The sequence below is a fragment of the Aspergillus novofumigatus genome, assembly GCF_002847465.1.
Source record: "Aspergillus novofumigatus IBT 16806 chromosome Unknown P174scaffold_10, whole genome shotgun sequence".
Taxonomy (NCBI): Eukaryota; Fungi; Ascomycota; class Eurotiomycetes; order Eurotiales; family Aspergillaceae; genus Aspergillus; species Aspergillus novofumigatus.
In genome coordinates this window covers 530109-557654 of record NW_020194283.1, presented here as the reverse complement: position 1 = coordinate 557654, position 27546 = coordinate 530109, and the positions used below count along the sequence as shown (strand labels likewise).

Below are 27546 nucleotides of genomic sequence, written 5' to 3'. Positions count from 1 at the left end.
ATTGGAATTATATGGCCAGGAGATTTGTGTCGCGGTATGTGAAGCGTGGTGACCTTTAGTGGGGAAGTAGATTCTTCAGGAGAGTATTGATTTGAATATTAACCACTGTTGCTGTGGTCTTACAAACTATGATACGGGATATTCCACATCGTCATTAGCCACAGAGGATTCGAGAGGGCTAATGGGCACCTAATCTTGCCAGGTTCTTTTGACAGCCTCTGTGCTGGCTCTCACAGACCGAGTCCACCTACGACCTGGCATGGTACTATTGGTCGGCTCACCAGCTCCTCCATCGCAAAACTGCAGGTGGAGGCTTAGACAGTGGTCGTAAGTGTGACAAGTGCTCTAGTTCTCTAGTTGATCCCACGAGGCTGAAAACGCCCTACAAGGTATAACTGAACGCCCCTATGCCCCCATTCTTTGCAAAATTCCGTATACCAGCTCTCAATTAAATATCATTTACTCTAGAATATTGTGAGATAAGCGAGCACGACATTATGGACCTACACGCCTACGATCTGGACTTCACATTTCCCTTCGATCGAGATAAATACCCTCTTGACAGTCCCGAGTCACTCCAGGATATATTCGCAGCAGCACAGCATGAGAAACATTTCCCGAATCCGCGAAATTTCTCTGCTAAGACCGACATTAGATGCCTTGACGTGGATGGGATGAACTCAGGTAAGCGCACTTTTTGATCTGGTTGGATATACGTCTATAGACTGACCGCCTCAAGCATGGCGTCATCTGGATACCAGGTCTCTCAGTGATCTATTACAGGTAACACAGGATTCTCGAGCTCTCCGTATCTTAAGGAGCTGAATCATGTTTCAAAGAATGTTTCGACTTCTGACCGCTCTACATCTTCCACTACCCTGAGTCCAGCGTCGAATGAGCTGAATTTGAGGCCACGAAGACTACTCGCATTGTACGCTCGCAACTTCCCTATATGTTTCCGCTCTCTGACATGGGTAGTTTTGTCCCTCTTTCACCGGCTGTGGGCACGTCTTTCGGGAGCTGCAGTGCAATGACTCGAGACAACGTTAGAGAATTATTTCATACCCTCCAAGTCAACCCCCTGTTTATCATGAACTTGCTAGGGCGCGTTGACTACTGGGCGCCGCAAACAGAATGGCATACAGACGATGATGGCAATTTTCTAGCTTGTGGTTTGCTTATACCTCAGACTGAGGCTACGAGTCCAGCTGATATCATCCAGACTTCTTCTGCCAGCATCCGCGTTGGAACTTGTACTTTCTAGGTGCACCCCTATCAGTCTATATGCGCTATAATGCTGCTCTCAAGCTTACCACTTATATTATATCGCACAAAAATGGAGATTCCAGTATAAGAGTCTTGACTGAGATTCTAGGCAGCGCTATGAAAACTGCCCGTCCGGATAAAAGGGCGAATCTCTTCCTTAATGACCCATTCAACATTGCCATTATGCTCTCCACATTGTCCTTTGAGGCATAAAAATATCATGTTCGGCAATTTCGGCGCGCCATATGGACTCAGGTATGAATTCTAGTTCATGGCAGAAGCCAAACCTCGCATTTTGACAGCTATGCAGATCAACAAGATCGATGACTACCTCTCAGACCCAGAAACCGGCGACCGACACCAACTGAGCGATTTTATCAAACAGTTACAACATGCAAAAGAAACTAATGCGGAGTGTCACCTTAATAATGCAGACGTCTCCATTGTAACAGCAACCACAATTCGCACTATCCATACTCGCCTGCATGAAGCTATATCATGCCCCTCTCACGTCTATGAGAGAGCAGCCAACACGATTAGCCACGTTATTGGGTCTATGCAAAAACAGAAGATCTGGTTACTGAGTTACAAGTCACGCCAGAATAGCACCTTAATGTTAGCGTCTATCCTTGTGGGGCAGCAAGACGCAGCCAGTAATATACTGCTTGCCACTAGTATGAAGCAGGATAGTACTAGCATGAGTGCAATTGCTGCTCTTACAATGGTGTTTCTCCCCGGGACATTTACAGCGGTGAGTATCAAATGATCCCGCCTCCCCCCTTCCTGCGCAATTGCCGTGACTTAGAGAGCCTTTGCTGACGAAGCTGGGTAGGCTGTTTTAGATGCTGGTATATTCGCGTCCTCGGAGAATAGCACACACATAACGGTCACAGGGTTGTGGTGGCTATGGCTTGTCCTTACCCTCCCTCTGACGCTTCTTGTGATTGCTTCCTGGTGGTGGTACAAGAAAAGAAAGGAATCGAAGGGACTGGCGCCGAACTTCAGGACCGAAGATGATAATGGCATTGAACATCCTCCCCTGAACAATATGAATATTCTCCGGACGTGGATCCGGCGACGTAGAGCCTTAGGTAGGCTTATAAGGGGATGAACCTATTGTCGTATACATATACATGTGTAGCGTGAGCATAGATTCCCATAACTGCTTCGACGTTGAGAAGTAGGGTCGAGGACGGAGTCCATGTAATGAAAGGTGTGGCTGTGATGCCATGTGTCCTAAGCTACACCATAGTCACATTCTCACATGAAGAGATCCATCATCAGTGTTGCTCAGTCAGTAATAATGCCTTATCATGTCATACCCCTGTGACATCCTCTTATTGCCCCTCATGGTACCTATTGTACATCCTATGTATACTATCTCCGAACTCCTGCCAGATTCCTCCACGCCTTCTCCAGAGCATTTTCTCCTCCCCTTGAGCAACTCTGCAGAGCATCACTAGATCATCATCAACCTAGAGAGGTAACAGCTGCTATGCCACCAAGTAGGACCTGCCCAGCTGTGCTATAAACTATGATCGAACAAGAGATGGACTTGTCGAGAAGCATTATAATGCGGTATAATGACAAACTACATCGACTCTTCCTCAAAGCCCTCGATATGACCGAGCTATTGAGGATCTTCAGTTCCTGTTCGGCAATGGACAGCGACACAAATGCCTATCCCAGTGCTGCAAAGGCTTTGTCCCATACGACATACTCCCAGCTATCTTCATAATATCCTAGCAAGCGGGTTATTCGCAGTTTTCCAGTGCAGCTCAAGGGCTGGACAGTTAAATATCACTTGCCTGCGCCTGTCCGACAGCGGCCATGTCATCTAGTAGTCTTACCCTAACTGTTGCGGCGGAGATGACTGAAGTTGATATACAGGTGCTATACAGAGCACTTCGCTAGGGCATCTGGATAGTCATTCTGAAATATTGTAGCGTATTGATCGGCCTCGATTCGCTTCGCTGCGCTGAAGTCTTCATACAAGCCCGACCATCAGGCCGCGGAACACCATCGTGGCAGTATGAACCAGTTCTTACTCGTCTGCCAAAACCCATCCGCCGTGCGAGTTGCCGCTTCTAAGGATGGAAGAGATGATTGTCGCGCGCGGACAGTCTTCGCGGAACTCGAGATCTCCAGGCTCGGCTTCCACGCGGGTGCCGGCAAGCTTGCTATGCTATGCGCCTTTGATATTCCGTGGTAGAAGGTCTCCAACATGTGCTCGCATTAATCTGATCCAGCTTCGAGACAAAACTGTACGCCCTAGTTACAGAGATGAAAGGGCTCAACTCGGACTGTTCTCCGAAGCACGATACTCGGCTGAGACGACAGCTGTCATTGCATTGGTCACGGGAACCGTCACACTCTACTCCGCGCGGATGGAGGATGACGGCTGTCTGGTGGCTACTGTTCTTCCACGTCTTTGGCGCAACACGACCATGATCCACGCAAATAGAATGCCGAAATCGAGGGACTACAACGACCCTCAACCACGGAAACACCACCATGTCATACACTCATCATCTCAAAGCACGTACGGTAGCACATCATCATTACCAAATACAGTGGCGTCTCCTCAAGCTACTTAAACCCCTCAATCAACACACCCAACTCAGTCAGTCGATCCACATACGCGTCCCATCACTACTACACCTCATCGACATACAAAATTCCTAAACCATGCCTCGAAGCCGAAGCCGAAACCGAACCCACACCCTAGGCGAAGGCCGAAGGCGAAGCAAACCCCGAAGTCGCGAGCCCCGCCCGGCACCCACCAGCCGGACGTCATGAGGGGATACAAAGCGTACGCCCCCCTGACAAAAAAAGGAAGAAAAGAAGACTGACGAGGAGCAGCACCGCCATGAACCCAAATGCCTCGGATGAGGCCAGGCAGCACGCGCAGGAGCAGCTAGATAGATACCTCGATAAATACGAGAGTGCCGAGGGCGGGAGTCAGAGTTGAACCCAATTCGAATGAAGGACTATGCCCATGCTGTTTTTGCCTGTCTTGTGCTCCTCATTGCGACTGGATCAGCATCTGTATCTCCCTTCACCCAAATCAGACACTATACGTACTTGGGTAAAGAAGGCCGGTGAGCTCCTGAAACACATGCGACATACCACCCGATAATCAGCGATCTAAGAGGAGCAAGCGAGGCTGTATCTGGAGCGAGGCGAAGTGGCGATTGGCTCATATCGTGGAACATGATCAACAGATTGTGTTGTTCGTGATAGAAGTTCTTCATCACGCGGGACTACGGCTTTGTGTACGAAAGTCATCGCCAGGCGGTCTTGATGCTTGTGTATAGACCTTTGAGTAAACACAATGAGCAGGCCATGATAAATGTAAAGCTTGGGTGACGAGAACCTATTGTATATAGCGGACAATAATCGCCTTGGGATACCCAGGTGCCCGGTAGGTGAGATTCAGCTCAGCGCGGATGCTGTTGTTCTGCACATCCTAGGTCCATCCCACAAGCAGAGGTCAGACTTCCCATGGTAAAATGCATTGTAATTAGCACCAGCGCTGTACTGGGCGTGGGTATGAACCTGGAAGTCCATACCCTTGTTGTAGTAAGGAAGAGCGTCTCCCAGTTCCAACCCAGGCCACCAATGGTCTGCCAGGCGTTGGTCTGGACATCTTTGGCACGGGTGTAGGGCATGCCATTAATTGTGGTAGTCCCACCTCCGGCGACAATTACCTCAGCCCGGCATTTCTGTAGGTGTACAACAAGGAGGAATATATATAAGAGAGGGATGTAGAGAGGTATATAGAAGATGGAAAATTGATGGTCAGGGAAGGAAGACGGCGGTGTTTATGCTTCTGCCACTTCATTGATGGAGAGGCAGAAGGAGAGCAAAATGCGGACATACAAAGAGGCATCGTTTGCTCAGTTGAAGGAAATCAGAGACTCAACCCCTTTCAGGCGGCCAAAGAAATTGATACTATGGCTAGACGTCGTAGAGGCAAACAGCTGTGCGGGAAAGAGTGGAGTATTGGATCAATGCCTGTCTGCCTGCTTGCTAGACCCTAGATGCACGTACCCAGGTATCCTTCAGTCTTTCATGCTGAGGTCCGAAACGGATTGATGGGAATGTAGACAGTGGCCGCTTTCTATCACTAGATGTCAAAGACTGTCAAGTACAACGCAAGAATGCGGGTTAGAGCGCTGTCTGGGAAACTTGAAAGGGATATCATTTTGTCTGTGCAGAACTGCTATGACCAAGACAAAGACCGACTGAACATCATTGACTTCGCCTGGATGAGTCACGTACACCGTCCGCATCAGACATCGGAATATCTGCCAGGTGAGAATTTTCTACGATATTATGTCCGTCACTAGCTCCCAATCAGCACTGGGCCGAAATGTATTCAGGGAGACGTCACTTACCCCAAGCGCTTGTCAGGTAGCACCAAGGCAAGCAGAACAACGGGAACAGCGATCGCTAGAGCCGCATAACAGATGTAACTGTTTGGGATGTTAGCTTAGCTGTATTCCAGATCGAAGTAGTGACAACGAACCCCATGACGTCAGAGCACTAGTCGAACAGATCAGCAGGTGAGGAAAAGCAGCAAAAGACCCGGAATACTTACTGCATGATTTACTGCCGCTCGCTGCCATGTTCCCCACGCGGGTAAAGTTCCCGTGATGGAATTATACAACTGATCCAGCCTGGCCTCGCCAATGGCACTACCCAAGCGTACGCGCAGTCGCTCGCGGAGTTTCCCAGTATAGATCCCGCCAGCAATGGCAGACCCTATTGCATTGCCAACGAATGCGCCCACCATAACCAGCGATGTCACCTGAGCGAGTTCCGAATGCGGTACAGAGATCTGGGTTGCAACTATCGCTACTGTCTCGATGATCCCGCTGCCTAGCCCCTGTATCAGTTGGACGATGAAGAGTTCCGCTAATGAGCTTGCGTCTGTACGAAGGCGAACCATCAGCCCGTAGCCGATCAGCCGAACGATAGAACCGGCTACAGCGATCCATTTGTACCTTCGCAGGCGGTACATAAGCAAACCGATGCACATCCCAGCGAGTGCCTGCATGACGCCACTTGTCCAGGAAAGAAACTGGGCATTTCGAGGGGTAAAGTTGTGTGAGACCATCGACCAGGCGTAGAGGTAGGTGTGAGTGGTGCCGAACCCAATGTTGTCGATACAAGCAAGTGCCACCGGTACGAGGACGGACAACGCATGGAAGTATCGTACAGGAATTACCGGATGTTTAGCAATGTACTTCTCGTAAGGATAGAGACAGGCTAGAAAGCCGGCACCCACGACAATAAGCGCATCTATCCATGGTGTCTTCCATCGACTTGTTGTTGTGGCCGCCAAGGTGATAGGAATCAACAGCGAGGAAAACCCGCAAGTCAGGATCGCAATACCTCCTAGGTCAATTCCCGAGCAGAAACCATGCAGGCTCGGACGATGACAGACAACAGAACCGGCCTTCTTTGCACGATGTTGAAAGACAAGTAAACTGATGATTATGATACTGGCGCAAGACGGCATTAAAATGGCAAACATGCCGATTCCCCAGCGCCATCCAATGCCATTGACGACGCTTTCAATGATAAATGCTGAGATCCAGGGGTGACGAGAAATGGAAGGTATAATATATTATAGACAAACCCTCTCCACTGCATAGAAGAGATATCAGAGATGACAATCGCGTTTAGTATCGAAGTTCCAGATTGGCCAAGGGCGTAAAGGACGCACCCGCCGGCATAGGTATCGAGGGACCTAGCTGAAGCACATAGAATATAAGAGAGTACGTAGCAGGTAACCGTGATGATGTACGTTTCAGCTCTTCATAGAACGTCTGACAATTTGGCAATCGGTGGTTTGCTGACAGCGGCAACGATACTCGTGACAGTGTTCAATGTTGCCAACATCGAAAGCTGGCCGAACTCGGACGCTGCATAGTTACGATAAGTGCTCACCGTCGAATTGTCCAGTTCACTGCATCATTGTGGTTAACACTCATGCCAGATTCTGAGGTGAAAGAGAGTATGCACAAGATGATCGTTACCATTACCAGCCTAGATTATATCAGTGCCTTTCGTACATGAATAAGGCTTATATGCATACCCAGCATACAGAATATATTTACTTCTCGGACCGCTTACTGAGTCAATGACTCCGATCCTGGTGACGCTTGCCCCTTTTAGACGCTCATCGTTATGAGCGTTGTCTTTTTCATCTTCCGGATTCGACAGACGATCTTCAATCAGGTCGGTCTTCCGAATAGTACTTGTATCGAGGCCCATTGATATCCGGATCCGCTCCGTTTGAGTCGGGATTATACTATCTCCTATTTGCAGAAAGCCGTTTGCCGGCAATAAGTGGCAGCCTGAAAGGGAAGATGCTACAATGCGGATGTATCTAAGCATAGAAATTGAACCGATGAGGTCTATCAAAAGACAAGAGATGAAATCAAAGGATAATCCGGGCCAATGTGTGCAAATAATGAGTTGCGATCAGTGTCAGCGGTTCGGAGTAAATCTCCCGCGGCGATATGCCATCAGGGCACTGACAATGATCGGTTTGAGGGAAGAGAAGAATAGAATTCTAGCGAGGGATCTCCGACATACTACCGAAAGATCGCATCCCTGTCGGTCCAGAAGGACTTGCAGATAGAAGGAAGCCATGGATGCCGAAAAGAGCAGGTGACGCTGAGGATCGACATGGACTATCGATAGATCGAGTAGCACCACGGAGGCGAAGCAGTGACTGCCCCATTGCAGCTGGATCGACAAATAGTTGATTCGGACCACGGACCCCCATCGTTTATTCAGGGGAGAACCATACAATGCCTTGCTTGAGAGCTCTGGTTCCGTTCATGGTTGAAAAATGTAAGACAAGAAGCCATCATGAGCCCCTACGCCTCTTCCATGGTTGGAGAGTCAGGATTAAGATCCTCCACAAACCCATGATCTCCTCATCAGCCTATCATAACTACATGTGGTTCTGAAGTGAGGCACAGCTGTTAGTCCAGGCCATGTTGATTGTCAACTCGAAACTGAGTGATGAGAGATCACATGACCGTCGGGTATGCGTCGCACAATACCAGGAGTCAAAAATGTTGGAATTTGTCAGTTTGCATCGATGCTATCGCTGTCAAAGTGTTGTCCATCATATCATTTGTTTTATTAATTGAAACATGTCAATCGCGTCAGGGAGAGGCCAGACCATGGAGGAAATCAATAAAAGTTTGTGGTCTCTGAGAAAGACACTGACCATAACAGCGGGACGGAGATCGATAACTTCAGTTACTCGATCCTAGGAAGACACAATAACCCCACTTAGGTCGATCGGTGTCTCTGTTAGGTATTGGCCTCCTCCCAACCGCATTCTTTCTAGCCCAATTTGCATTTTCAATGATCCAGTCAGATTTGTGGGTCACTGCCGCCTCTTCCTCATCCCAATTCATCGTGTTATGATTCGCTGTTGCTTAGTGTTCATGCCGATGATGGTCAGTAGGGGATTAAGTGCTGCACCTCAGCCCCCAAAGTGCGCCGTCCCCGTCGCTCGGACATTGTAGGCCTTCCTTCAGGTCAAACCTCTCGAAATGTATCTTTAGACATCATGGATTTATCCTGGCTCCAGAACGTCAAGACGGATTCTAACGCACCCATGGTTCTGGAAAAGCAGAACGGGTCTTCCCGACCGTCTCCGCCTATTCCAGGTCGGCGGAACAAGGCACGCCCCATTGCGCTGGCGCTGATGGGATTGGCAGCTTTTTCGTGGTTGATGCTGCCTGACGGAGTTCATCAGTCAACAGCAAAGGGAGGAAATAACGCACGACCGCCGGCGTTCAGTTGGGACCAGGTACGACAGGAGATCTATTCGATTGACTTCTGTCTAACAGCAAACGCAGATTACACCGTCCAAATCTCTGGAATACCATGACTGCTTCGACGGCTTCCAGTGCGCCCGACTTGAGGTGCCCATGGACTATCATCGGGAAAACGGTCAGGGCCGCCAGATGGCTATTGCCATTGCGCGCTTACCTGCAAAGGTCCCGGTGACGGACTCCCGGTATGGTGGTGCAGTTCTAATCAATCCCGGTATTCTCGACTTTCCCCTTCTCTCCACGTAAGACTCTGATGAAGGCAGGGGCCCTGGTGGTTCCGGAATCGGACAGGCTCTGTTGTTCGGTCGGGACATGCAGATTATTGTTGATGCGGAAACCGATCCTGCATTGCCGACGAAAACTGCGAACTTGTCGGCTCGATACTTTGATATCATCGGCTTTGATCCACGTGGCGTTAACAACACAACTCCTGGGTTCAACTGTTTCCCCGATTCATTTTCGCAGAGAAACTGGGAGCTCCAGGTGGAGGCAGATGGCATGCTGGGTAGCTCTGACGATTCCCTCATGCGCAATTGGCAGCGTGCCCTTGCTCTTGGAGCCGCTTGTTCCGACGCACTACAGTACGCGCCGAAGGGAACTGATGAAGCTCTTGGAGAGCATCTTAATACACCGCCAGTCGCGAGGGATATGCTCGAAATTATTGAGCGACACGGTGAATGGCGGGAAAGGCAAGGTCAGACTGAACAAAGGATGTACGATCGCATGTACGGGTATGAGCAGCAACAGAGCATCCTGACACGAACCAAGTGGAAGAGAGGCCAAGAAAAGCTCCTGTACTGGGGCCGTTCGTACGGAACTGTGCTCGGAAGCACCTTTGCGACGATGTTTCCTGGTCGGATCGAGCGTGTTTTACTGGACGCAGTGGTTGATGTCGACAAGTACTACACCGGGGAAGGACCTGACGCGATTGCTGATGCTGACGCAATCTTTGACCGTTTTGCATTCTACTGCGACACGGCCGGGCTAGATGGATGCCCCTTTTATACGCACGGAGGCCCTGCAGTCATCAAAGCCGCATATCTGGAACTAGAAGCGGCCCTATACAACGCATCCGTGCCAGTAGCACCGTCACCCACACGGGGGCCGGAAGTCGTCACGTGGACCGATCTGAAATCGGTTCTTCGCTACTCGGTGTACCAACCTCTATTTGTATTTCCTCTGCTGGCACACTACGCAAAGTCACTGGCTGAGGGTGATGGGTCTCCGATGGCCGACTTCAAGCAGCGATCTCGCTCGCCTTCGTGTCCATCTGACCAATGCTTGCAGACAGGGCCGTGGTCTGGCCAGTGTCTAGAGAAGGGGGCGAATGAACTGTATGCTATGTCGGCAATCTTATGCTCCGATGCCCCATATCTACGTGACATGGACCAAGCGCGTTTCCAAGAAGCATGGGCGTCTCAGAAAGCCCAGAGTTTTACCTTGGGGGATTACTGGGCTGCTATTACTGCACTAGGGTGCGTTGGACACAAGTCGAGGCCGAAATGGCAGTTGACAGGTATGCTGGCTACCCATCCACTCCGCCCCTTTCTCACCAGATCTTGGTAGGGCCGTACACAGGCAATACATCTCATCCAATTCTTCTTGTGAGCAATACTCTAGATCCAGTCACTCCGTTGAGAAGGCAGGTCCCCAATCTCATTCCTCTCCGCAATTCCACCACTATGCTGACTGTCGATCATTTACAGTGCGAAGAAGACGTCTAAAAATTTTCCTGGTTCAGTCGTACTCCAACAAGACTCAGAAGGAGTAAGCATTATCCCTCCTACCATTCTATCACCTGCATTGCCAGCAAGAATGCCGTCAATTCCGGGTCTAACCTCCAGTAGCACACCAGCTTGGCCGCACCATCGCTGTGCGTAAGCAAGGCTATTCGCGCTTACTTCCAGAGCGGCGTGTTGCCCGATCAGGGAACGGTCTGCAGTGCGGACTTGAAGCCCCTCTTGGGGGAGTCAGGGTCCGTTCACGCAATGAACGCTGCAGATAGAGCTATGTACGGAGCGTTGATGAACATGGTTGCCCAAGCCAACAATCTGAGTCGAAGACTGCCGTTCGCCTAAAAATCCTTTTCTTCAGGAGAGAGTATTACTTTTTCCGAGATTGTTTATCACGGTGACCCTCGCAAGCCAGTGGTTGTCTCCACTTTTGTCCGCAAGCGCGGGGTCCCTTTACGCCCTTTTGTCATTTCTGCTTACATAACACTCTACCCCTCTTCTCTTTGGAGTAGCTCTTTGCTGCTGCTGCCTTGAAACCACAGAATATTCATTCAGCCTTCGCATTGAAGTGAGTCGTTTCCAAAAAGCCTTAATTGAACGGGAACCGAAACGATTGGAATCTATATCTCGTCAACATGTCTCAGAAGTCTTATACAGGCACCTGCCTCTGCAATGCCGTGACCTACCGGATCGATCTCCCCGACTCCACAACTCCCAAGGTCCTTATTCACCCTGCAGTCTTCAAAGTTCTCACCAATCATTTGCTGACTCGCAACTCGTCTCATAGGTTATTCTCTGCCATTGTATTAACTGCAAACGCTACACCGGCTCCGGCTTCTCTGCCAACATTGCCGTCCCCAAGACAAGCCTCCACTGGACCAAGGGCCAGCCGAAACTTTACGTCGATAAGAGCGAGCGCGGCACTGGTGTTCCCCGGATGTTCTGCGGGGACTGCGGGACGCCCTTCACGTCCGTGCCAAGTGGTCAGGATGAAGTCATTATTATCAAAACGGGGACGCTGGATGATCCGTACAGGGATGAATGTGGGGAGTTGGCGATGGAGATCTGGTGTGTTCGCAAGGATAAGTGGGTTGAGCAGATGAAGGATGAGACTATCACGAGACTGGACAAATCTATGGGCTAGTCAACGGTCATTTCCTGAGTGATTTTTATGATAAACATATAGGCCTCTTGGTCAACTGGGGTATATGTTGTCACCTTGCAGTTTTCGCTTTGGGCTCTAGAAGGATAAAAAGATGAGAAATACACGGTCACCCCTGGGATCAAAGCTATATCATAGCCACGAGTAGAAACCACGGCGTCGTAATGATGATAATTATGGTCCGATGATTCGGTGGATGGGTACTAAACCTCGGATGCTGATCGGCAATGCAGGAGTCAGCACCCAGCGAACTTACCCCGCTTGGAACCGTAAACTCCGCATAATCTGGGGTCGATGTCACAGTGTCACCACCTGATTACAAACCTAGTCTCACCTTTCGCCAATATATAACATAACACAAGGACGACTAACACTCGCAAATCCAAAACACATATATTGATATATTGACATATTGATATATGAAATAGCACCGTCGATATGGCTCCTCCAACCGCCACAGAAACCGTCTCCTCCAATGTTACCCTCCAATCCCCAGAGTCTTCCCAGGCGGCCGGTGCCGAAAAAGCCAAGGTCAAGATGACCATGCCCAAGCAACCAGTATTCGAGAACAAAATGGAGGAGCGCGAGTACCTCAAGGGGCGTCTAGCGGCCGCATTTCGCATTTTTGGAAAATATGGATACGACGAGGGTATGACTACCATAGTCCCCGGACTTGTGCTCTGCCGTTATTGACAATGATAGGGGTGGCGGGCCACATCACGCTGCGTGACCCCGTCGAACCGGACACTTTCTGGGTCAACCCGTTCGGCGTAGCGTTCTCGCAAATCAAGGCGTCTGATTTGATTCGCGTGAATCACGAAGGGCAAGTCATCGATGGAGGCGAGGTTCGCTTGCTCAATGCCGCGGCATTCATGATCCATTCTGCAATCCACGCTGCGAGACCAGATGTCGTGTGTGCGGCGCACAGCCATAGCCTCCACGGCCGAGCGTTCTGCACGCTGGGGCGACCGCTGGATATCATTACCCAGGATTCGTGCGCGTTCTACAATGTAGGCTTGTATTCATGGGCAATGTATAAAAGCTAACGGTTACAGGACCACATTGTCTACAAGCAGTTCAATGGCGTTGTTCTTGCGGAAGAGGAAGGCAAGAATATTGCTCAGGCGCTGGGGAATAAGAAAGCGGCTATGCTGCAGAACCATGGTCTTCTGACTGTTGGTCGGACGGTTGAGGAGACTGTCTTTTGGTTTGTCTCTCTGGAAAAGTGCTGCTATGCGCAGCTTCTGGCGGATGCTGCGGCTGCTGGACGGGGCGGACAGACTATTAAGATTGATGATGCGGATGCTGCATTTACTTACAAGACGGTTGGGACTCCGATGGCTGGGTGGTTCAGCGCGAAGCCTATGTTCGATGTGATTCATCAGGAGACGAACGGCGACTATTTGAAGTAGACAGATTTCTCGTTCTGCTGATGCGGGGGGCGTCTTACGATTTTGAATATGCTTTGGATCTCCTCAAAGTATGTACATTCCAGTAGAGTACGCTATATGCAATCCGACGGTATCAACACATTCCCGACCGAATAAACTATTTGATGCACCGTTTAGCGATAGCCTCAAGATGCTCTTCATCGGTACCGCAGCACCCCCCAATCACGTTGACATTAGGGACCAACGGCAACACGCCCTCAAACCCATCCGTAAAGACCGAAATATCCCCCCGATCAAGAGTCTCACTATTATCCAGCTCATCATGACTCTTCAGACTCGCATTCCCCTTGATCAACCCAATCCTCCCGCGTACATCCTCCGGCACATCGCGCAACGCCGCAGAAATCCGCACCGGATGCGCACAGTTAACACCATAGTACACCACATACCCGCCCGTCTTCTCATCAACCGTCCGAATCGCGCTCTCCAAACTCCTCCCACCAAGCAACCGCCCATCAGACTCAATACTAAACGACACCACAACCGGCAACCGCACCTCCGTCGCCAACTCCACCACCGCAATCGCCTCATTCAAATTCGTCACCGTCATAATCGCCAGCATATCCACCCCCGCATCCGCAAGCACCCCCACCTGCTCCCTGTATCCCTCGCGCGCATCCTCCAGCGAGATCGACTCACTCGTATCCTCGTACGCGTCCCGCAGGGGGCCCATCGTCCCGCTAATCACAACGGGGATATTGTTCTCCCCGCCCACGGCTCTATTCCTGGCTTCCTTGGCTAGTCGTACCGCGGCGCGATTAAGCTCGAGGAGTTTGTCGGTGGAGAGACCCATGGGTTGCGCCCAGGGCGTGGCGCCGCGCCAGGTGCGGGTGTCTAGGACGATACCGGTGCCGTTGGCCGCGGCAATGGAGATGTATGAGTTGTAGTAGTGGGAGATGAGTTTGCGGCCGGCCTCGGAGTCGACTAGGGGCAGGGAGGAGAAGCAGGGGAGGTGGACTTTGTCTTTGTGGACGAGGCATGTTTCCATGCCGCATTCTGTGAGGAAAGGTTTGGGGGAGATGAGTTGTGGGAGGGCCATGTTGAGTGAATTTTGTGTGACAGGTTGAATGAAGATATGGAGATACGTGTAGAGCAGGGATGTGGAATGCTTGATCGAATGGGATGGAGTGAGTGTGGTTGAAATAAAGTCTCGACTGGCTGGCCACCTGGCGGATATTGATGGATCCCCGCAAAGTGGGGATGGCCTCAAGTGTGGAGGACTGGAGAACTTGAGCATAAACTACGAAACGCCGAAGATCCACGCAGTATGCATAGGTTAACACCATACTACGCCACATAACTCTCGTCCTCTTGTCAACTATCCGAAAATAACTCTCCAAGCTCCCTCACCAAGCAACGTCACACTAACTCAATACTAAGGCAGCCGGCAACCGCACCTGTCGAAAGCAGAAAAGGGAAGAGGGTGTGGATCATCTCTTGCCCCTTTACATACCTGAAAACTGCGCTTAACTTCCAGGATTGCCTGAATATGCCTTTCAGATCTGGACCTTATGACCCCGTCGGTTATAGCAGTGTATGAGGCCTCGCTAAAGGTAGGGGTAAACAGGAGACGTTCGATAATGCACATAGTAAGCGATGATGCACCCACCACAGAAATCAGTTCCTGTATTAAGAGGATGAGATATATTCACTGTCATCTCGTCCCTTGGCCTGTGGTACAATTTTGTGTGGATGAAATTGGCAAGCGTGCCTTACCTGACCCATTAGAGTCATCAGAGGCGGATCCTTTGGCGTGTCTGTACGCCTCTCTCTGTCGATATCTCTTGCCTTTCGTTGGAACACTGTAGCGCTTCCCGGAGCTTCTTTAGGAGTATTTCTTGGTTTCATGTTAGCAAAAATTGCTGCTTACCCGAGAGCCTGACTTCAGTTCAGCAGACTTGTGTGGGTTGCTTTGCTCAAGGCGGCCTTGTTTGATAAAATTGTTGGTAGAAGTCCCGAAGTCTAAGTTGAGACCCTCTTCTTTTTCGTTCGAGTTAGCGCCATGTTAGAAGAACTGAGGATAGCAGAAACAATCGGTCACAGCGGAAGAAGGATACTGAAATTAAGAGCAGAAAGTGAATAGTCATGAGCAAGAGATTCCAAATAATTGATTGCTAGAGACTGAGAATCTGGGGCGAGAATTCCTTGGGATGTGAATGTGCTGTAGTCAGAAGACATGGTACTAAACTTGGCCATTTACAGATCTTTTGACCTGTATTCTAGATATTCACAGAATGACTGCTCGCGTTCCACTGTCTGATGACTTGCAGGACCTACTGTCTAGTCGGCCTTGAGCGGGAGGTGGGCTAGGCCGGGGCATGATGGGTGACATCCTGCTCACTATTGCCGATAATTGGAGCCCTGCGGAAGTATTTGAAGTCTATGTTGATCATGGTCAGCTACTCGGAAAGACTCACGGGCCTTTGACTTGCCCGGAGAACGAAATGTCTAATAGGGAACACTTGCTTGGCTTGAAGAAACTCGCAGTCGGAATTGATGCTCCATCGCCTTATGTGAGTATCTCTCACGGAGGATTCTGGGGAACTTTCAGGATTCCGGCCGGTATGTGGCCCTAATAGTTACCTGTTGACACCCAATGCATAGTTAAAACATATTAACGTATATAGGAACCAACGTTATCACTGTGAGATTAGCTGACGCGATTGAGTTGGATTGGGGCTGGTGGTACGCATTTTTTGCACATCGGCTTGATGAACCATGCTCAAGTTAAATGGGAAGGGTCATTACCAGGAATTGCAACCCCAGTCTGCAACATGCCTGTTCTATATACTTTGTGTTAAAAATGACTATCCGAGTACGGAGAAGTTTACTGGGCCTAGTTATTCATCTGATAATCATTAATCTATATCAAAGCAAAGAACGCCTAATTCTCGAGCAATGGAATTTGAGTCCTTAGATCTTCCATGGGAGAATCGAACTGCTCTTTGAAGGGATAGCGGATTCAGTTACAAATAGATGAATCAGCAACATGGGGCTAAAAACAACAAGCCTGTCATTAACTTGCCCCAATAACCGAAGGGGCCTTGGAGACAAAAAAGTCCTTCCCCTTGATCGCCTTGACCATGAAACTCCACGGCGTCATACCGAACAGCTGCCCCGTTCCACCCGACGCTCCGACGGGGACAATCATCATGATGCTATCTCCTTGATCATACACCCGCCTCTTGTACTTTGAGCCAAGAATGTCGTTCTTTATGTTTGCAGCAACAACAGCAGCCTGCTCAGCAGCCTTGAAGGAGAGGCGCATCGAATTGTTGGTTATATCGCCTGCCGCATAGATGGGTAAGGGCGCATTCTGTCCGCCCTGTACGCGAAGCTCTTGGTTCACTTTCACCCAGCCGTCAGTGTCTAGCCATTGCTGAGGGATAAAGCCGTTGTTAGGTAGGACGCCCGTTGTGGGGATGTACAAATCGGCGGTGAGTTGCTGTCCGTTACTGAGAGATATGTCCCACGTCCCGTTGGTGGACAGAAGCGCGTCTGTGACCGTGTGCGACGTGATGATCGTCACTTTTTTCTGGGTAAGTAGGCTTTCCGCAGCTTTACTGCCTGACGTCTTGAGCATCGGTAATACCCGATCCGAAGCAGAGACGAGAGTAACCTTTACTGATTTCCCCTGTTCTTGCGCGGCTTCGGCGATTTCCCCGGCGAGTTCGACACCGATGGGGCCTGCACCGGCTATGACAATCTGCGATGCAGATGAGATAGCCTGTTGCGCGCTCTCGATGAGTGTTGCAAAATTATCGGCGTTGGATTGCTTAAAGGGAATGGGGACGTCACTGCGGGTCGTTGACCTTGTGGTACTCCCCGCGGCAATGACCAAGTAGTCAAATCCGATGGTCGTTTGACCGTCAACAATGACGGATTTATCTTCCGGATTAATGGCCGTTACGCGTCCCTGAACGAACTCGAAAGATTCTGAGGGGTACTTCTTGAATGCCGACTCAATTGGGATCAAGTATTGCTCTGGTCGGAATGCTGTGGGTTTGGCCATGATTCGGGGGCCGGCAATGCAAAAATAAAATGTGGGAGAGGGGTTGATCAGAATAACCCTGACTGTTTTGACATCCTTGAGGAGAGAATGCGCAATTGGTGCCCCGGCAAAGGAAGCACCAATTATCACAACAGTTGTTTTGGTTGATGTCATGTCGGTCAAGTCTTCTCTTCGATATCCGTGGTGGTTCACTGATTTCTGGTTGGTGACCTAACCTTGTATTAATATAGTTAACATACCCCTATCTTGTTCTGAGTAATCGCAAAGGATGTTCGCCAAGCTTTCTATTGTTAATTACTAATGCTTATAAACCGAACAAGGTTCATAGCTGATCCTTCAAGGTTGCCCAACCTTATCTCGCAAGAGGTGCTGACCCGTGTCCCCCCATTGGCTAGTCATGGATCCAACCGGCTTATCTTGTTTGAGTCAACACCGGAGAGCGAAGGAATTATTAAGCATCACCCACAAACCACTAACTAGTTGTCTAACTGGCGGATGATTTGGGATGATAGGAGGAGGTAGTGTACTTTCAAGGAATAGCTTAGTATTTGGTTCCGGGACCGACTTTACAATCATTCATTGCCGGTCTGAGATGGACAAACGATCCATGTAAATGTCGTCAGCTGAGGTGAGGTGTCTGTGGGACAATCACCTACCCATCTTATTGTGTAACCAAACTATGTTTAGATAATATGATGCATAAAAATGGCTTGAAGGCTTACTGTATTAGAAGTGGCTCTCATAAAGGCTGAGTATAGATTCCGTTAGTCACATGATGGAAAAGATGGCCAAACAAGACATCTTATTAATCTCCCATCCATCTGCATAGCTCCGATAAAGAGCCGTGATATAATGCTGACCAACCATAACTCTGTTTATGTGTTTTTTTTTTTCCTTGTCCAAAGTGGAAACGCGGGGTGCTGTTCCCTGAGGGCTGCATTTTCTCCGAAGGCGCCGAAAATGATGACCCAAAACTTGCTGTCAGATAACCAAGTCCTAAAGAGAACAACGCCTTCCGGAAAGGCTACGACGCGAATGTACTCAACCTCATAGTGATATTTGCTCAATATAAAGCCAGGTACGGATGGAAGTTTGAGGCATAGATTGTAATTGAATCAGATCGTTCTTCTACTGATCAACACGACGAAATCTAAAGATAAGGATATCAGGGACGGTGAAGATCTTCAGTTCGTAGGTCTGCAATGTTCTATTGGTACTGCGCAGCAATCCACAATACCGAGTGCATGATTTAGGAGGCCGTGGAACTAGCAGCCAAGGAAGGATTATCCTGTGCTTGCTCGGTTACATCGACACTGATAATTCTTAGAGGCTGCTTCCAAGTTTTAGGCGAGAAATGTCGTTAGTAAGCGGAGATATGCAGTCGCGTACTTTGATCAACATCGACATCAGGTCGGTTCAAGAATGTAATGTCCCGGCGAGTATATGACAGTTGGCTCACGCATACACAAGATGACAGCGCAGATTGCGAAAAATATTTTATGTTTAGGAGATTGCAAGACTATTTTTGTTCCTGTCTTCAGAATATGCTTTCCCTGGAGCAAGGAGGTTACCCCAGGGCCAATCAACGTTGGTTCAGATCATAAATGATAGTTACAGACGTACAGTGCGTGGGACATCGGATTCCATCCCTCTCCTAGATGGGGCGGAACGCATGGGCGACGGTGTCATCCCTGTACAGTTTGGCTAATGAACCCTTGCTCATGGAGAATGTAAACTAGGGTTATTGATACTCAGTTGAAGGTGTTCGGCTTCAGTATAAGAGTGCAGTATACTACTCTGCTGATAAGCAGAAGCGCGTGTCTAACTACTTGAAGTTCCAAGGGAAAACTCCTTCGTGGGATATCTATCCAAATGCTTTTACCATTGTACTGCATACTAGCCCAATGTGGACTTACTGCAACCATACTGGCTGGCACCAGGGCCAGATACTCAGTTTATCAAGGCTTTGGTGTGCTTTTCTTGTGCCTCCTGTTGTACATTGAAATAACCAGCCTACCGAGTTTGTACAGCAGTCCAGTCCTACGCATGCCGCACACGTTCTTCTCCGCAATTAGAACCGCCCACCTGATGAACCTGTTATGCTTCGTCGGCCTCGACGATAAATCTTTGACAACCAAGCACGAATCTGGGAACCGCCCCGGTATTTCCTCTCGGTTTCGCCTCGCTCTCAGACTTGCTACAAGTACCCGCGGAGTGGGAACCAAATGGCAAGTAAAGAATATCCCGCCCTTTCCAGCGTGGGTCACTTCGGCAGACGGTTGTAGCGTTAATCGGACGAGGTTTCTGATCCGTCAGACTGCTATCTCGATGTGGCAGTATCTGGCTCTGGATCTCCTCTACTTTGGCTACTTCGCTCGTTTTTCCGAGATTCAATCTTTCACACATGCTCCAGGCACAGAGTTCTTGGGCTATTTCAATCCCACAGCAATACAACAAGCCGCGCGTCTTGTTATCGCCATCGTGTTTATGGTGACTTTAAGACTATTATTAGATTGGGCTTATCGATGCTTTTCTGTCATATCGGTGGGTATCAAGTTGACGCCTCCGGAGGATTGGCCGCCGCTCTTCGGCAGTATAGCGAATGCATACACGCTTCGAAATTTCTGGGGGTAAGTTACCACTATTATGAAGAATTAGTACAAACAATTGAGGCTTTGCTAGACAGCTCTGGCATCAATTTCTGCGCTGGCCGCTGTGCAGCATCTGCCGAGGGATATCTATGAATCTCCTCGGGCTTCCTGCGAACAGCACAGTAAAGCGTTACACTGAGTTAATCCTCGTGTTCGCTCTCTCCGCAGGGTTCCATTATATGAGCGCCATATGGAGCGACTTCCCTGGCCATACAGGATTCTTGCTCATCATGACTCTCCATCCGTTTATTATCATGCTTGAAGACGGGATACAGTCTTATGTAAGACGGTATGTCCGCGAAGGGAATGGGTTGTTATGTTACGTGTTGAGGAAAGAGGCATTTCGGAGGTTGATCGGGTATTGCTGGGTTTTGTTCGCGGGATTATATGTGACTGTCCCCTGGTGTGCATTCCCGATTATGCGGTTGCCTGTCCAGAAGATGGCTCTGGCGCCCCATAGTTTGGTCGAGAGGCTTGGACTGACTATGGGAACGTTGACTCTCGGGAGCTTAGGAGTGGCTTTGCACTATATTTTTAAGATGGAGCTTTGAGTAGTAGATGGTTGATGTTTATTAAATGAACTGATACCCCTCTAGTGCCATGGAGATCTGTTTTTCGTGCGACGAGTTCAGCAAGAACATGGCGGACATGAGATCACGGCGGAGTGGAATGTCACGCCGGTAGAGAGCAGCAGTATCAACGACAATTTCCAACGAGAAGGTCAGTGTATATTTCCCCCTGCGCCCCTCTATTGATCGTCATATCTCACTTACACCTGCAGGATGTCACCTATTTCCGTATCAGGGGACAGAAGTCCGGTGGAGAGACTGGACTGGACTCTTGCAGCCTGAGCTTGAATATCCTACGAGCTTGTGCTCGATGTAGGTACGATCCGAAGCCTGGCGACGATGAGGTGGAGGACTTTCGCCTGTGGAGGTTGCAATGGCGTTATAAATGCACTGAAGAAAGGGAGATTCAAGCCGAATAGTTCGATGGTTTGGATCGATTTCGTCATACCCCACAGAAATTGACCGTAGGAAACGAGCCAGACTATGTAGAAATCCTCTCTCGACTACATCCTCGGCTGGGATTTCGGACGGCTTTGTTCTCTTAGAGGTAAAATGAAGGGCATGGAGGGTGCACTGCGCCGCATGGTGATGACAGTAGTTTAAAGATCGGCTCCTCTCTCCTAGGTAGTAGGCTACTTCCCGTTAGAGAATATTTCCTACTAGTCATAGTTTATTTACTGAGCCATCTTCATATATAGGATGGTGTCTGAAGCCAGCGAAGTGGGAGTTAAGCCCGCATTCAATTAGCAAATATAAGTCAAGTATTATTTTTAAATCGGTCAGAACTTTCCAACCATATTCCTAGCTCAAGGTTCACCGGTGCATTGCTGGAGATCAGAAGCCAAAATTTGCATGGAAAAGTGCTTTCAAAGATAAAACTACATAGTATGCTTGTGTAGTCTACCTGGCCAAACGACTGGGGATCCTACGATCCACCACGGTAAGACCAGAAGGCATGGAACGCAAGGAGTTCGTTATTTTTGAGGAATGCTTGATGGATATTTACAACGACATTCTTGTCATAAGCCAAGAAGCACAAGGCCATTTTACCACGGGAAATCAGGCTAGGGGATAATATTTCGCATTCCAGACGGCGCTAAGTACGTATCCAAGAAAATAGCCGGCCAGACATGGAACGACAGCCCATAGAAAATTTGAGTTTATCGAGACCAAAGGAGCTTATAAGGAAAACTCCCTTGAACAAGGATAACGCCGTGTCAGGGCTGGTTCGTTAGTTATTTCCCATCCATCGCCCGCTCCGCCATTATGTGGCTGAAGCACGCAACTCTCACCATTAGAGGTAAAGGCAGAGATAGATAGTCTGTACTCGTCGATGAAGATGGATCTAGGGTGACGGGCGTAGTTTTATGCGGTGATCCTGAGTGTCCTATTTTCTGTTATGGCCGGATATTCAAGAACCTTTCATTGTTTTTGATATGCTGGAATGCGGAGCTTGCACACAACTCCCTTGGACAGCATCAGAAAATTGTTCCGGACACAAGGGGGAACTAATACAAAACTCTTTGCAAAGTCACATCATATCCATTTTGTAGAGAGCGAGTTTGATAAAAGAAGCGCGCTACTGGAGATTCCGGCGCGCGGTGAAGACATACAAATGTACATCGATGACGTAGCACAACTACTCGCATTCCCCCCTGAGCCTCCCGGAGTCGAAGGAAAAATAAAAGTTGCTGATGAGTGTGAGTAAATGTAAATGGGCTATGCTAACATTTTACTAGATCATGTTCCAGGCTTCTCCTCGCACTAGCAATTTCAACTGGAGAGTTAATCAATGTTACATCGGCTATGAAGCTTGAGTACTGAGAGATACGTAAGTTTCTTATGGCTCCATCCAATTGTCTTGCTCGATATTATAAGATTATGTCAGGCTTTGATCATTACTCCCCTGAAGATATGGGGCTGTTAGTACATCTATGGTCTAAGCGTCATCTTCACTGGCTAGAGTAGGTGTCATTGATCCCTGAGCCCGGACACAAATAAAGAAGCAGAGTCTATTACCTATTATTGCAAGCAGAGCAGCCCATTAATCTTTCCTTTTACTTGCAAGACACCCTTTCCTTTTTCTATTCCCACTTTATGCAGCCAGAACCATTAGCTTCCTCATCCTGAGCTTCTAGTTCCCCCAAGCTGGTTTCCCAGCCATATTGTGTTGGTGTTCCGGAAGATAGCCAAGCAGTTCTTTCTTTTATCATACGGCTCTTCTACCACATACCAGTCGTGATCATCCTCATTAACTATGGGTGCAGTTGCGAAAAGCAGGATAGAGCCCAGGTCATCTGAAGTCCACCTTGAAGAAGAAGGCCGAGACCCTATTGTCTTTAATCTTTCTACGCCCGAGGCCATCGGCAATGCCCAGAACCAAGCATACGCGCCTCTGAAACCGGCTACAATGGACTCAACGCCTCTTATCCGCCTGGATTATACTCTTTATGACCTTTACTCCATGGATAGCGAGGGCTGGACAAACATTACCCTGGTATACTCATTTATGCACGAGTCGGCGGTGAAATTTACATACCAGTATGAGTTGCAGGGGATGCACAAGGCGGCCCAGCCCTCTGGCATACTCGAGATGAAGCTTAGGCCTCAGCGACATGGATTTATCGCTGGCAAGATGCCTCTAGCTATCCTAGAGGCTGACTCCCAGTGCAACGACCAAGCTCTAGATACACTCCGCGCGGACCACGCTGATGTCTTTCGAAATTTTGCCCAGTTATCTTTTGATCAACAGCCAGTTGTGAGCTTTGCGACAAGTTCAAAAAGTATACCTGTAGAGCCAGGCGCTCATATTGCAGTAATGTTTCCTTCAGACTGCGTTCTGCACTTACAACATCTCGTCGACCCTGAGATTCACTATGAGCTACTGTCCAAACCTGGTTTGGCTATGTCAGGACTGCCAACGCCGCCATCAAAGGTTATTGACACTGTTCTCACTCCACATGAGGTACACGATCAGGACCTACTCAGGGGTGAAATTTCCAGAATCACCCAGCTACTCGACAATCACGAATTGCCATTTGTTCTAAAGCTCCCCCAATCAGCCTCTGGGCTAGGCGTCTTTAAGGTCTTAACAGACGCCCAAAGAACAGATGCCAAGGCAATACTCGCAGCGCAGCTCGGCCGGATGCTCCAGAAGATTAACGAATCAAATCATCATATGCGTCCATGTTCTTTGGTGATTCAGGACTTCATTCAAGGCACAACAATGGGCCTATCTCTTTTTGTAACAAAGAAGGGGCGGCCCATCTTTATAGCGTGCTGTGATCAGCAATTGGACGAACATGGGCACTGGATTGGTAGTTCAATCTCTTACAAGCGGCAACCGGAGCTTAAGGAAACCTATCGCGACATATCGGAGAAGATCGCCGCTTTCCTGCATGCGAAAGGCTATTATGGCCCGGTTGGGGTAGATATAATAACAAATGTGTATGGAAACCAGTACATCGTCGACCTCAACGCCCGTGTCACTGGCAGTTACCACTTAGGACCGCTCGCGGGACACTTTCTTCAGCGCGGCCTGCTGGAGGTTACTTTCATGCAGGCCAGTTTCCTTTATTCTAGGGCCGCATTTGAAGCGGCTTTCTCGGACGAACTCCAGAGGGGCACCTTGGTAATCTGCGGCTGGGCACACGCCCAGTCGATACCACTCAGTCAAGCTGCAATCAATATAGGAGGCCGGGATTCCTCCGAAGTGGAGGAGACACTCAAGAAAATCAAGGATTTTGCTGCTCCTGTTTGCAATATGTGAAGAGAGTACGCCTAAAAGCAGGCGATGATGCACTCCGACAACGATGCATAAGATCAAAGAGCAGACTCTATCTTCTGATCTAGAACCCGCTCTCTTACCCATCGGATCTCCTCTGCAACAACTTCCGGTCGAATCAAATGCACGTTATGCCCACAGTCCGGCAAATAAACCACCCGACTCCGTCTAGACAGTTTCAACTGCTCTTCCTGCATCTCACGATTCATCCCATCCCATTTCTCCAGTAGCTCACGGAACGCCGCTTGCTGAGCCTGCGTCCCATTCCCAGCCTCGACAGCCTTCTCGTACAGTCTCCGGTAGTCCCTCAACCCATTACACCGGATCACGCTCAAAGGCTGATTCACCAGCGCCTGCTTCTTGAACTGCTCTTTCTCAGCGAGCGCACGACAAACCTCCTCCCGCGCCATGGCTTCTGCCTGAGAAGTAGCCGCTCCCCGCGCAATGTCCATCGCTCTCACCCTCCATTCTTCCCGCGAGAGCTGAGCAGCAGCACGCAGCCCCGTGACCTCGGCAAACTTCAGATTACCAACCATGGCATTAAGGTCTAAATCCGGGTTCTGGAATAACTCGATGTTTCGTTCCGTTGAGGCATCCATGAGGACCATCCCCACAACATCACTCGAGTAGAGATGGAGATATTCCCGGGCGACGATGGCTCCATAGGAGTGAGCGGCCAGGATAAGTGGCGGAGGGATGTTCGCGGTGGTGAGTAAGGTGTGTAACTCTGCGGCTGCTGACGTGGCCGTCGGGTTTGCTGTGTTTGGATTACATTCGCTGCGACCGAGGCCAGAGCGGTCGTAAAGAACAAGCGGGGAGAAAGGCGCAACAAGGCGTTGAACGGCGCAGTAAGACGATGCGACGTCGCCTGCGCCGGCGATGAACACTACGATAGGATCTGGGGGGCTGCGGCGGGGTGGGCCGCTGATGGAGAGGTAGAGGCGATGGGTGCCGATGGAGATCATGGTATCCGTACTCTTAGAGGATGAAAATTCGGCCATTGGAAATAGCGAGTCAATGGCCAAGTGGGATAATATCCCACAAGACAAGGGGCTTGCAAGCTTACCAATATTCAGACCCGATCGGTTTAGCCGATAATGTCCACTGTGATATTGGCTGAGCTCGGCCTCAGCCAAGACACCTGGTGTGCACTCTTTATGCAGGAACTCGATAGGGCATAATCTTTAGATGATTCGGCCCCCCCCCAAATCCATCGTGTGAGCAATACGAGATTCGACTGGTAGTACAGGATGCTAGATTAGCAGATAGTGGCATCATTTAGTGCATGTTAATGGCTGTGGAGAGTCCAACAACAGATACATTCTTTGTGTCGCCTTGTTGGCCACATTTATACCACGTACACCTGCCTCTATAGCCCCATGACACTCCAAAGCAAGATAGCAATATCAACCAACACGGCTGGTCTACCATGAACATGGAATGCAGGCACTAAATGAGAGAGGTACGGACTCAGCGCTAATCGACTAGATACTTCTTGAGGTATATGTCCCTTGAAGGTGTATCCTGGCATGTCTCTAAATATACCATTAAGCTGTCCCAACAATGATCAATGCACATAGCCTGACGGAGAACAGAGAGACAAGGAAATACCCTACGCTCGCTGCGGCTAGTGGTCTATAGTTATATGCTCATGCCTGTTTCTTATCCGATCCTTTTCCCGCGAAGACCGACCGAGCGGCCCACGGTGCAGGCCAGGCCAGGGATCCGGGGATATCTCTGTGATCGTCCCCTGATACAAGATGATCAATCACCGCGATGAAGATATAGGCGCCAACTCCCGTGCATATGTGCCACCTGCCGATTCCGGTATCAATTACATCATCCAAAAGAAAATAGGGCAGGCCGCAGAACAAAAGGAAGACTGGTACATACCACCCATGAAGCTCTAATAAGAAGGCCCAGGGAAGACCCACCGTCTGCCTGATGCTCTTCAGGTACGAGCACATCCACCCATCAACCAGCCAGAGCCAGTAACCCAGGTTGAATATAACTTCGCGATAAAGTTAGCAGGAGTTTTAATATCGGACTGAGGTGAGTATATTACCAGCGGCAAATCGAACCATGCCCCAGATCTGCCTTCGAGCCTCAGAGCCCGCCCGTGTGCGAGTGTTGATCATTCGCATGGTATAAATCCCGATGGCGGTTACGGAGCCAACGAAGAACAGAGAGTGTAGAAGTAGCTCATCTGTCTTTACGTGGTAAATTACTAGGGCGAGAAGGGTTGACCCCAGGACCATGCCCACAATGATCGTGACCCTTGGGCTAGCATTGGCGGTCATGACGCGGTGGAGCACGGGGGTTGTTGTGAACATCATGGAGAGGTCGTCCACTGATGGATAGAGTGAGCAGGGAAAGGTAATCAGAGTAGAACAAGGGATCGATAGTGGAAACCTACACATCTGGGTGTGGTACTTGAGGCTGATGTGGAATAGAGCCGAACAAATCCCCACTGCCATTAAACCGAAGTAGGGTACGGCGCGAAGAAAACCAGCATTTAGTTTCTGCCGCAGCTGATAGAACCCATAGATGGCGTAGATTACTGGACGTGTTTTTTCAGTGGGATTCTCATTTCACTCAAAACTGAAGAAAGGGCTTACTGTATACTACGTTGGTCAAGGTGTTGATGAACTCCGCAGCGTATCTGGTAACCATGTAGTCCTAAGCCATCAAGAAAACAATCAGCTGTGCGATAGAAATTGATATACAAGTGCTGTGCTCCATGGCTACCTCCTCGCAAAAGCTGTTTGATACTAGTTAGCTGACATTACTTGCAGGAAAGCTATCGGCAGAGGAGGCTGAGTACTGACTTGGAATTTGCAGTAATCGGGCCCCAGAAAGGGGTCTCTGAGTCACCTGAGATCATATTTGCCGCTGATAAAGTTTAGGGTAATTGTTGTACAGGAAGATAAAAGCAACAAATGTCATGGAGGCGAGGGAAACAAACACAAAAAAGAGCGAAGGAGGGGCGGTGGACAGGCAACCACAATAATCCACAAGGGCTTACAGGGGACGAAAGCAGGTCAGAC

At 49.3% G+C, this 27546-nt stretch overlaps 14 protein-coding genes across 14 annotated transcripts; 9 read left to right on the top strand and 5 right to left on the bottom strand.

Moving 5' to 3' along the window:
• Positions 1-970: 970 nt before the first annotated feature.
• P174DRAFT_516014 (uncharacterized protein) lies at positions 971-2377 on the top strand (the record flags this gene model as incomplete). Its single annotated transcript, XM_024832263.1, has 4 exons — positions 971-1172; positions 1223-1396; positions 1569-2017; positions 2099-2377. 4 exons carry the CDS (start codon positions 971-973, stop codon positions 2375-2377), a joined length of 1104 nt encoding a protein of 367 aa, XP_024677939.1.
• A 982-nt stretch (positions 2378-3359) lies between these two features.
• On the top strand, positions 3360-4237 carry P174DRAFT_425270 (Con-6 family protein; the record flags this gene model as incomplete). The annotated part of the gene is made up of 3 exons (XM_024825273.1): positions 3360-3813; positions 3895-4078; positions 4129-4237. The coding sequence occupies 3 exons, from the start codon at positions 3360-3362 to the stop codon at positions 4235-4237; spliced, it is 747 nt and encodes a 248-aa protein (XP_024677938.1).
• A 1165-nt stretch (positions 4238-5402) lies between these two features.
• On the bottom strand, positions 5403-7551 carry P174DRAFT_464474 (putative siderochrome-iron transporter; the record flags this gene model as incomplete). The annotated part of the gene is made up of 5 exons (XM_024830395.1): positions 5403-5576; positions 5870-6845; positions 6914-7088; positions 7149-7243; positions 7373-7551. The coding sequence occupies 5 exons, from the start codon at positions 7549-7551 to the stop codon at positions 5403-5405; spliced, it is 1599 nt and encodes a 532-aa protein (XP_024677937.1).
• A 1318-nt stretch (positions 7552-8869) lies between these two features.
• P174DRAFT_379170 (putative proteinase) lies at positions 8870-11215 on the top strand (the record flags this gene model as incomplete). Its single annotated transcript, XM_024822887.1, has 5 exons — positions 8870-9112; positions 9162-9351; positions 9397-10653; positions 10844-10904; positions 11020-11215. The coding sequence occupies 5 exons, from the start codon at positions 8870-8872 to the stop codon at positions 11213-11215; spliced, it is 1947 nt and encodes a 648-aa protein (XP_024677936.1).
• A 290-nt stretch (positions 11216-11505) lies between these two features.
• Positions 11506-12014, top strand: P174DRAFT_378707 (GFA family protein; the record flags this gene model as incomplete). The annotated part of the gene is made up of 2 exons (XM_024822852.1): positions 11506-11589; positions 11658-12014. 2 exons carry the CDS (start codon positions 11506-11508, stop codon positions 12012-12014), a joined length of 441 nt encoding a protein of 146 aa, XP_024677935.1.
• A 456-nt stretch (positions 12015-12470) lies between these two features.
• Positions 12471-13444, top strand: P174DRAFT_379102 (class II aldolase/adducin family protein; the record flags this gene model as incomplete). The annotated part of the gene is made up of 3 exons (XM_024822884.1): positions 12471-12681; positions 12735-13042; positions 13088-13444. The coding sequence occupies 3 exons, from the start codon at positions 12471-12473 to the stop codon at positions 13442-13444; spliced, it is 876 nt and encodes a 291-aa protein (XP_024677934.1).
• A 65-nt stretch (positions 13445-13509) lies between these two features.
• P174DRAFT_445881 (homocysteine S-methyltransferase family protein) lies at positions 13510-14592 on the bottom strand. The gene has a single exon (XM_024828442.1). The coding sequence runs from the start codon at positions 14520-14522 to the stop codon at positions 13581-13583; it is 942 nt and encodes a 313-aa protein (XP_024677933.1). The 5' UTR covers positions 14523-14592; the 3' UTR covers positions 13510-13580.
• Positions 14593-15804: 1212 nt separating this feature from the next.
• On the top strand, positions 15805-16214 carry P174DRAFT_425263 (uncharacterized protein; the record flags this gene model as incomplete). The annotated part of the gene is made up of 2 exons (XM_024825272.1): positions 15805-16045; positions 16111-16214. The coding sequence occupies 2 exons, from the start codon at positions 15805-15807 to the stop codon at positions 16212-16214; spliced, it is 345 nt and encodes a 114-aa protein (XP_024677932.1).
• Positions 16215-16317: 103 nt separating this feature from the next.
• On the bottom strand, positions 16318-17703 carry P174DRAFT_445880 (NAD(P)/FAD-dependent oxidoreductase). The gene has a single exon (XM_024828441.1). The coding sequence runs from the start codon at positions 17646-17648 to the stop codon at positions 16500-16502; it is 1149 nt and encodes a 382-aa protein (XP_024677931.1). The 5' UTR covers positions 17649-17703; the 3' UTR covers positions 16318-16499.
• A 538-nt stretch (positions 17704-18241) lies between these two features.
• P174DRAFT_56635 (uncharacterized protein) lies at positions 18242-18613 on the top strand. The gene has a single exon (XM_024832388.1). The coding sequence runs from the start codon at positions 18348-18350 to the stop codon at positions 18546-18548; it is 201 nt and encodes a 66-aa protein (XP_024677930.1). The 5' UTR covers positions 18242-18347; the 3' UTR covers positions 18549-18613.
• Positions 18614-19541: 928 nt separating this feature from the next.
• Positions 19542-20697, top strand: P174DRAFT_464468 (uncharacterized protein; the record flags this gene model as incomplete). Its single annotated transcript, XM_024830394.1, has 2 exons — positions 19542-20125; positions 20265-20697. The coding sequence occupies 2 exons, from the start codon at positions 19542-19544 to the stop codon at positions 20695-20697; spliced, it is 1017 nt and encodes a 338-aa protein (XP_024677929.1).
• Positions 20698-23125: 2428 nt separating this feature from the next.
• On the top strand, positions 23126-24484 carry P174DRAFT_464467 (solid-state culture-specific ATP-grasp domain protein; the record flags this gene model as incomplete). Its single annotated transcript, XM_024830393.1, has 1 exon — positions 23126-24484. The coding sequence occupies one exon, from the start codon at positions 23126-23128 to the stop codon at positions 24482-24484; it is 1359 nt and encodes a 452-aa protein (XP_024677928.1).
• On the bottom strand, positions 24459-25505 carry P174DRAFT_445879 (alpha/beta fold hydrolase). Its single transcript, XM_024828440.1, has one exon. It carries the CDS (start codon positions 25498-25500, stop codon positions 24538-24540), a length of 963 nt encoding a protein of 320 aa, XP_024677927.1. The 5' UTR covers positions 25501-25505; the 3' UTR covers positions 24459-24537.
• Positions 25506-25945: 440 nt separating this feature from the next.
• P174DRAFT_445878 (ceramidase) lies at positions 25946-27511 on the bottom strand. The gene is made up of 6 exons (XM_024828439.1): positions 27328-27511; positions 27118-27260; positions 26916-27059; positions 26565-26849; positions 26393-26510; positions 25946-26314 (listed from the first exon to the last, which is right to left on the bottom strand). The coding sequence occupies exons 2-6, from the start codon at positions 27170-27172 to the stop codon at positions 26149-26151; spliced, it is 768 nt and encodes a 255-aa protein (XP_024677926.1). The 5' UTR covers positions 27173-27260; positions 27328-27511; the 3' UTR covers positions 25946-26148.
• Between the last annotated feature and the right edge of the window lie 35 nt (positions 27512-27546).

Excerpts from the sequence above, each read along its gene's own strand:
- P174DRAFT_445881 (XM_024828442.1), bottom strand. The coding sequence starts at position 14,522 with ATGGCCCTCCCACAACTCATCTCCCCCAAACCTTTCCTCACAGAATGC.
- P174DRAFT_445880 (XM_024828441.1), bottom strand. The coding sequence starts at position 17,648 with ATGACATCAACCAAAACAACTGTTGTGATAATTGGTGCTTCCTTTGCC.
- P174DRAFT_56635 (XM_024832388.1), top strand. The coding sequence starts at position 18,348 with ATGCTGACCAACCATAACTCTGTTTATGTGTTTTTTTTTTTCCTTGTC.
- P174DRAFT_445879 (XM_024828440.1), bottom strand. The coding sequence starts at position 25,500 with ATGGCCGAATTTTCATCCTCTAAGAGTACGGATACCATGATCTCCATC.
- P174DRAFT_445878 (XM_024828439.1), bottom strand. The coding sequence starts at position 27,172 with ATGGTTACCAGATACGCTGCGGAGTTCATCAACACCTTGACCAACGTA. Across the intron at positions 26,850-26,915 it reads CAAGTACCACACCCAGATGT|TGGACGACCTCTCCATGATG; the intron begins GTAGGTTTCCAC and ends TCTATCCATCAG. Across the intron at positions 26,315-26,392 it reads TTATTAGAGCTTCATGGGTG|GTGGCACATATGCACGGGAG; the intron begins GTATGTACCAGT and ends CGGAATCGGCAG.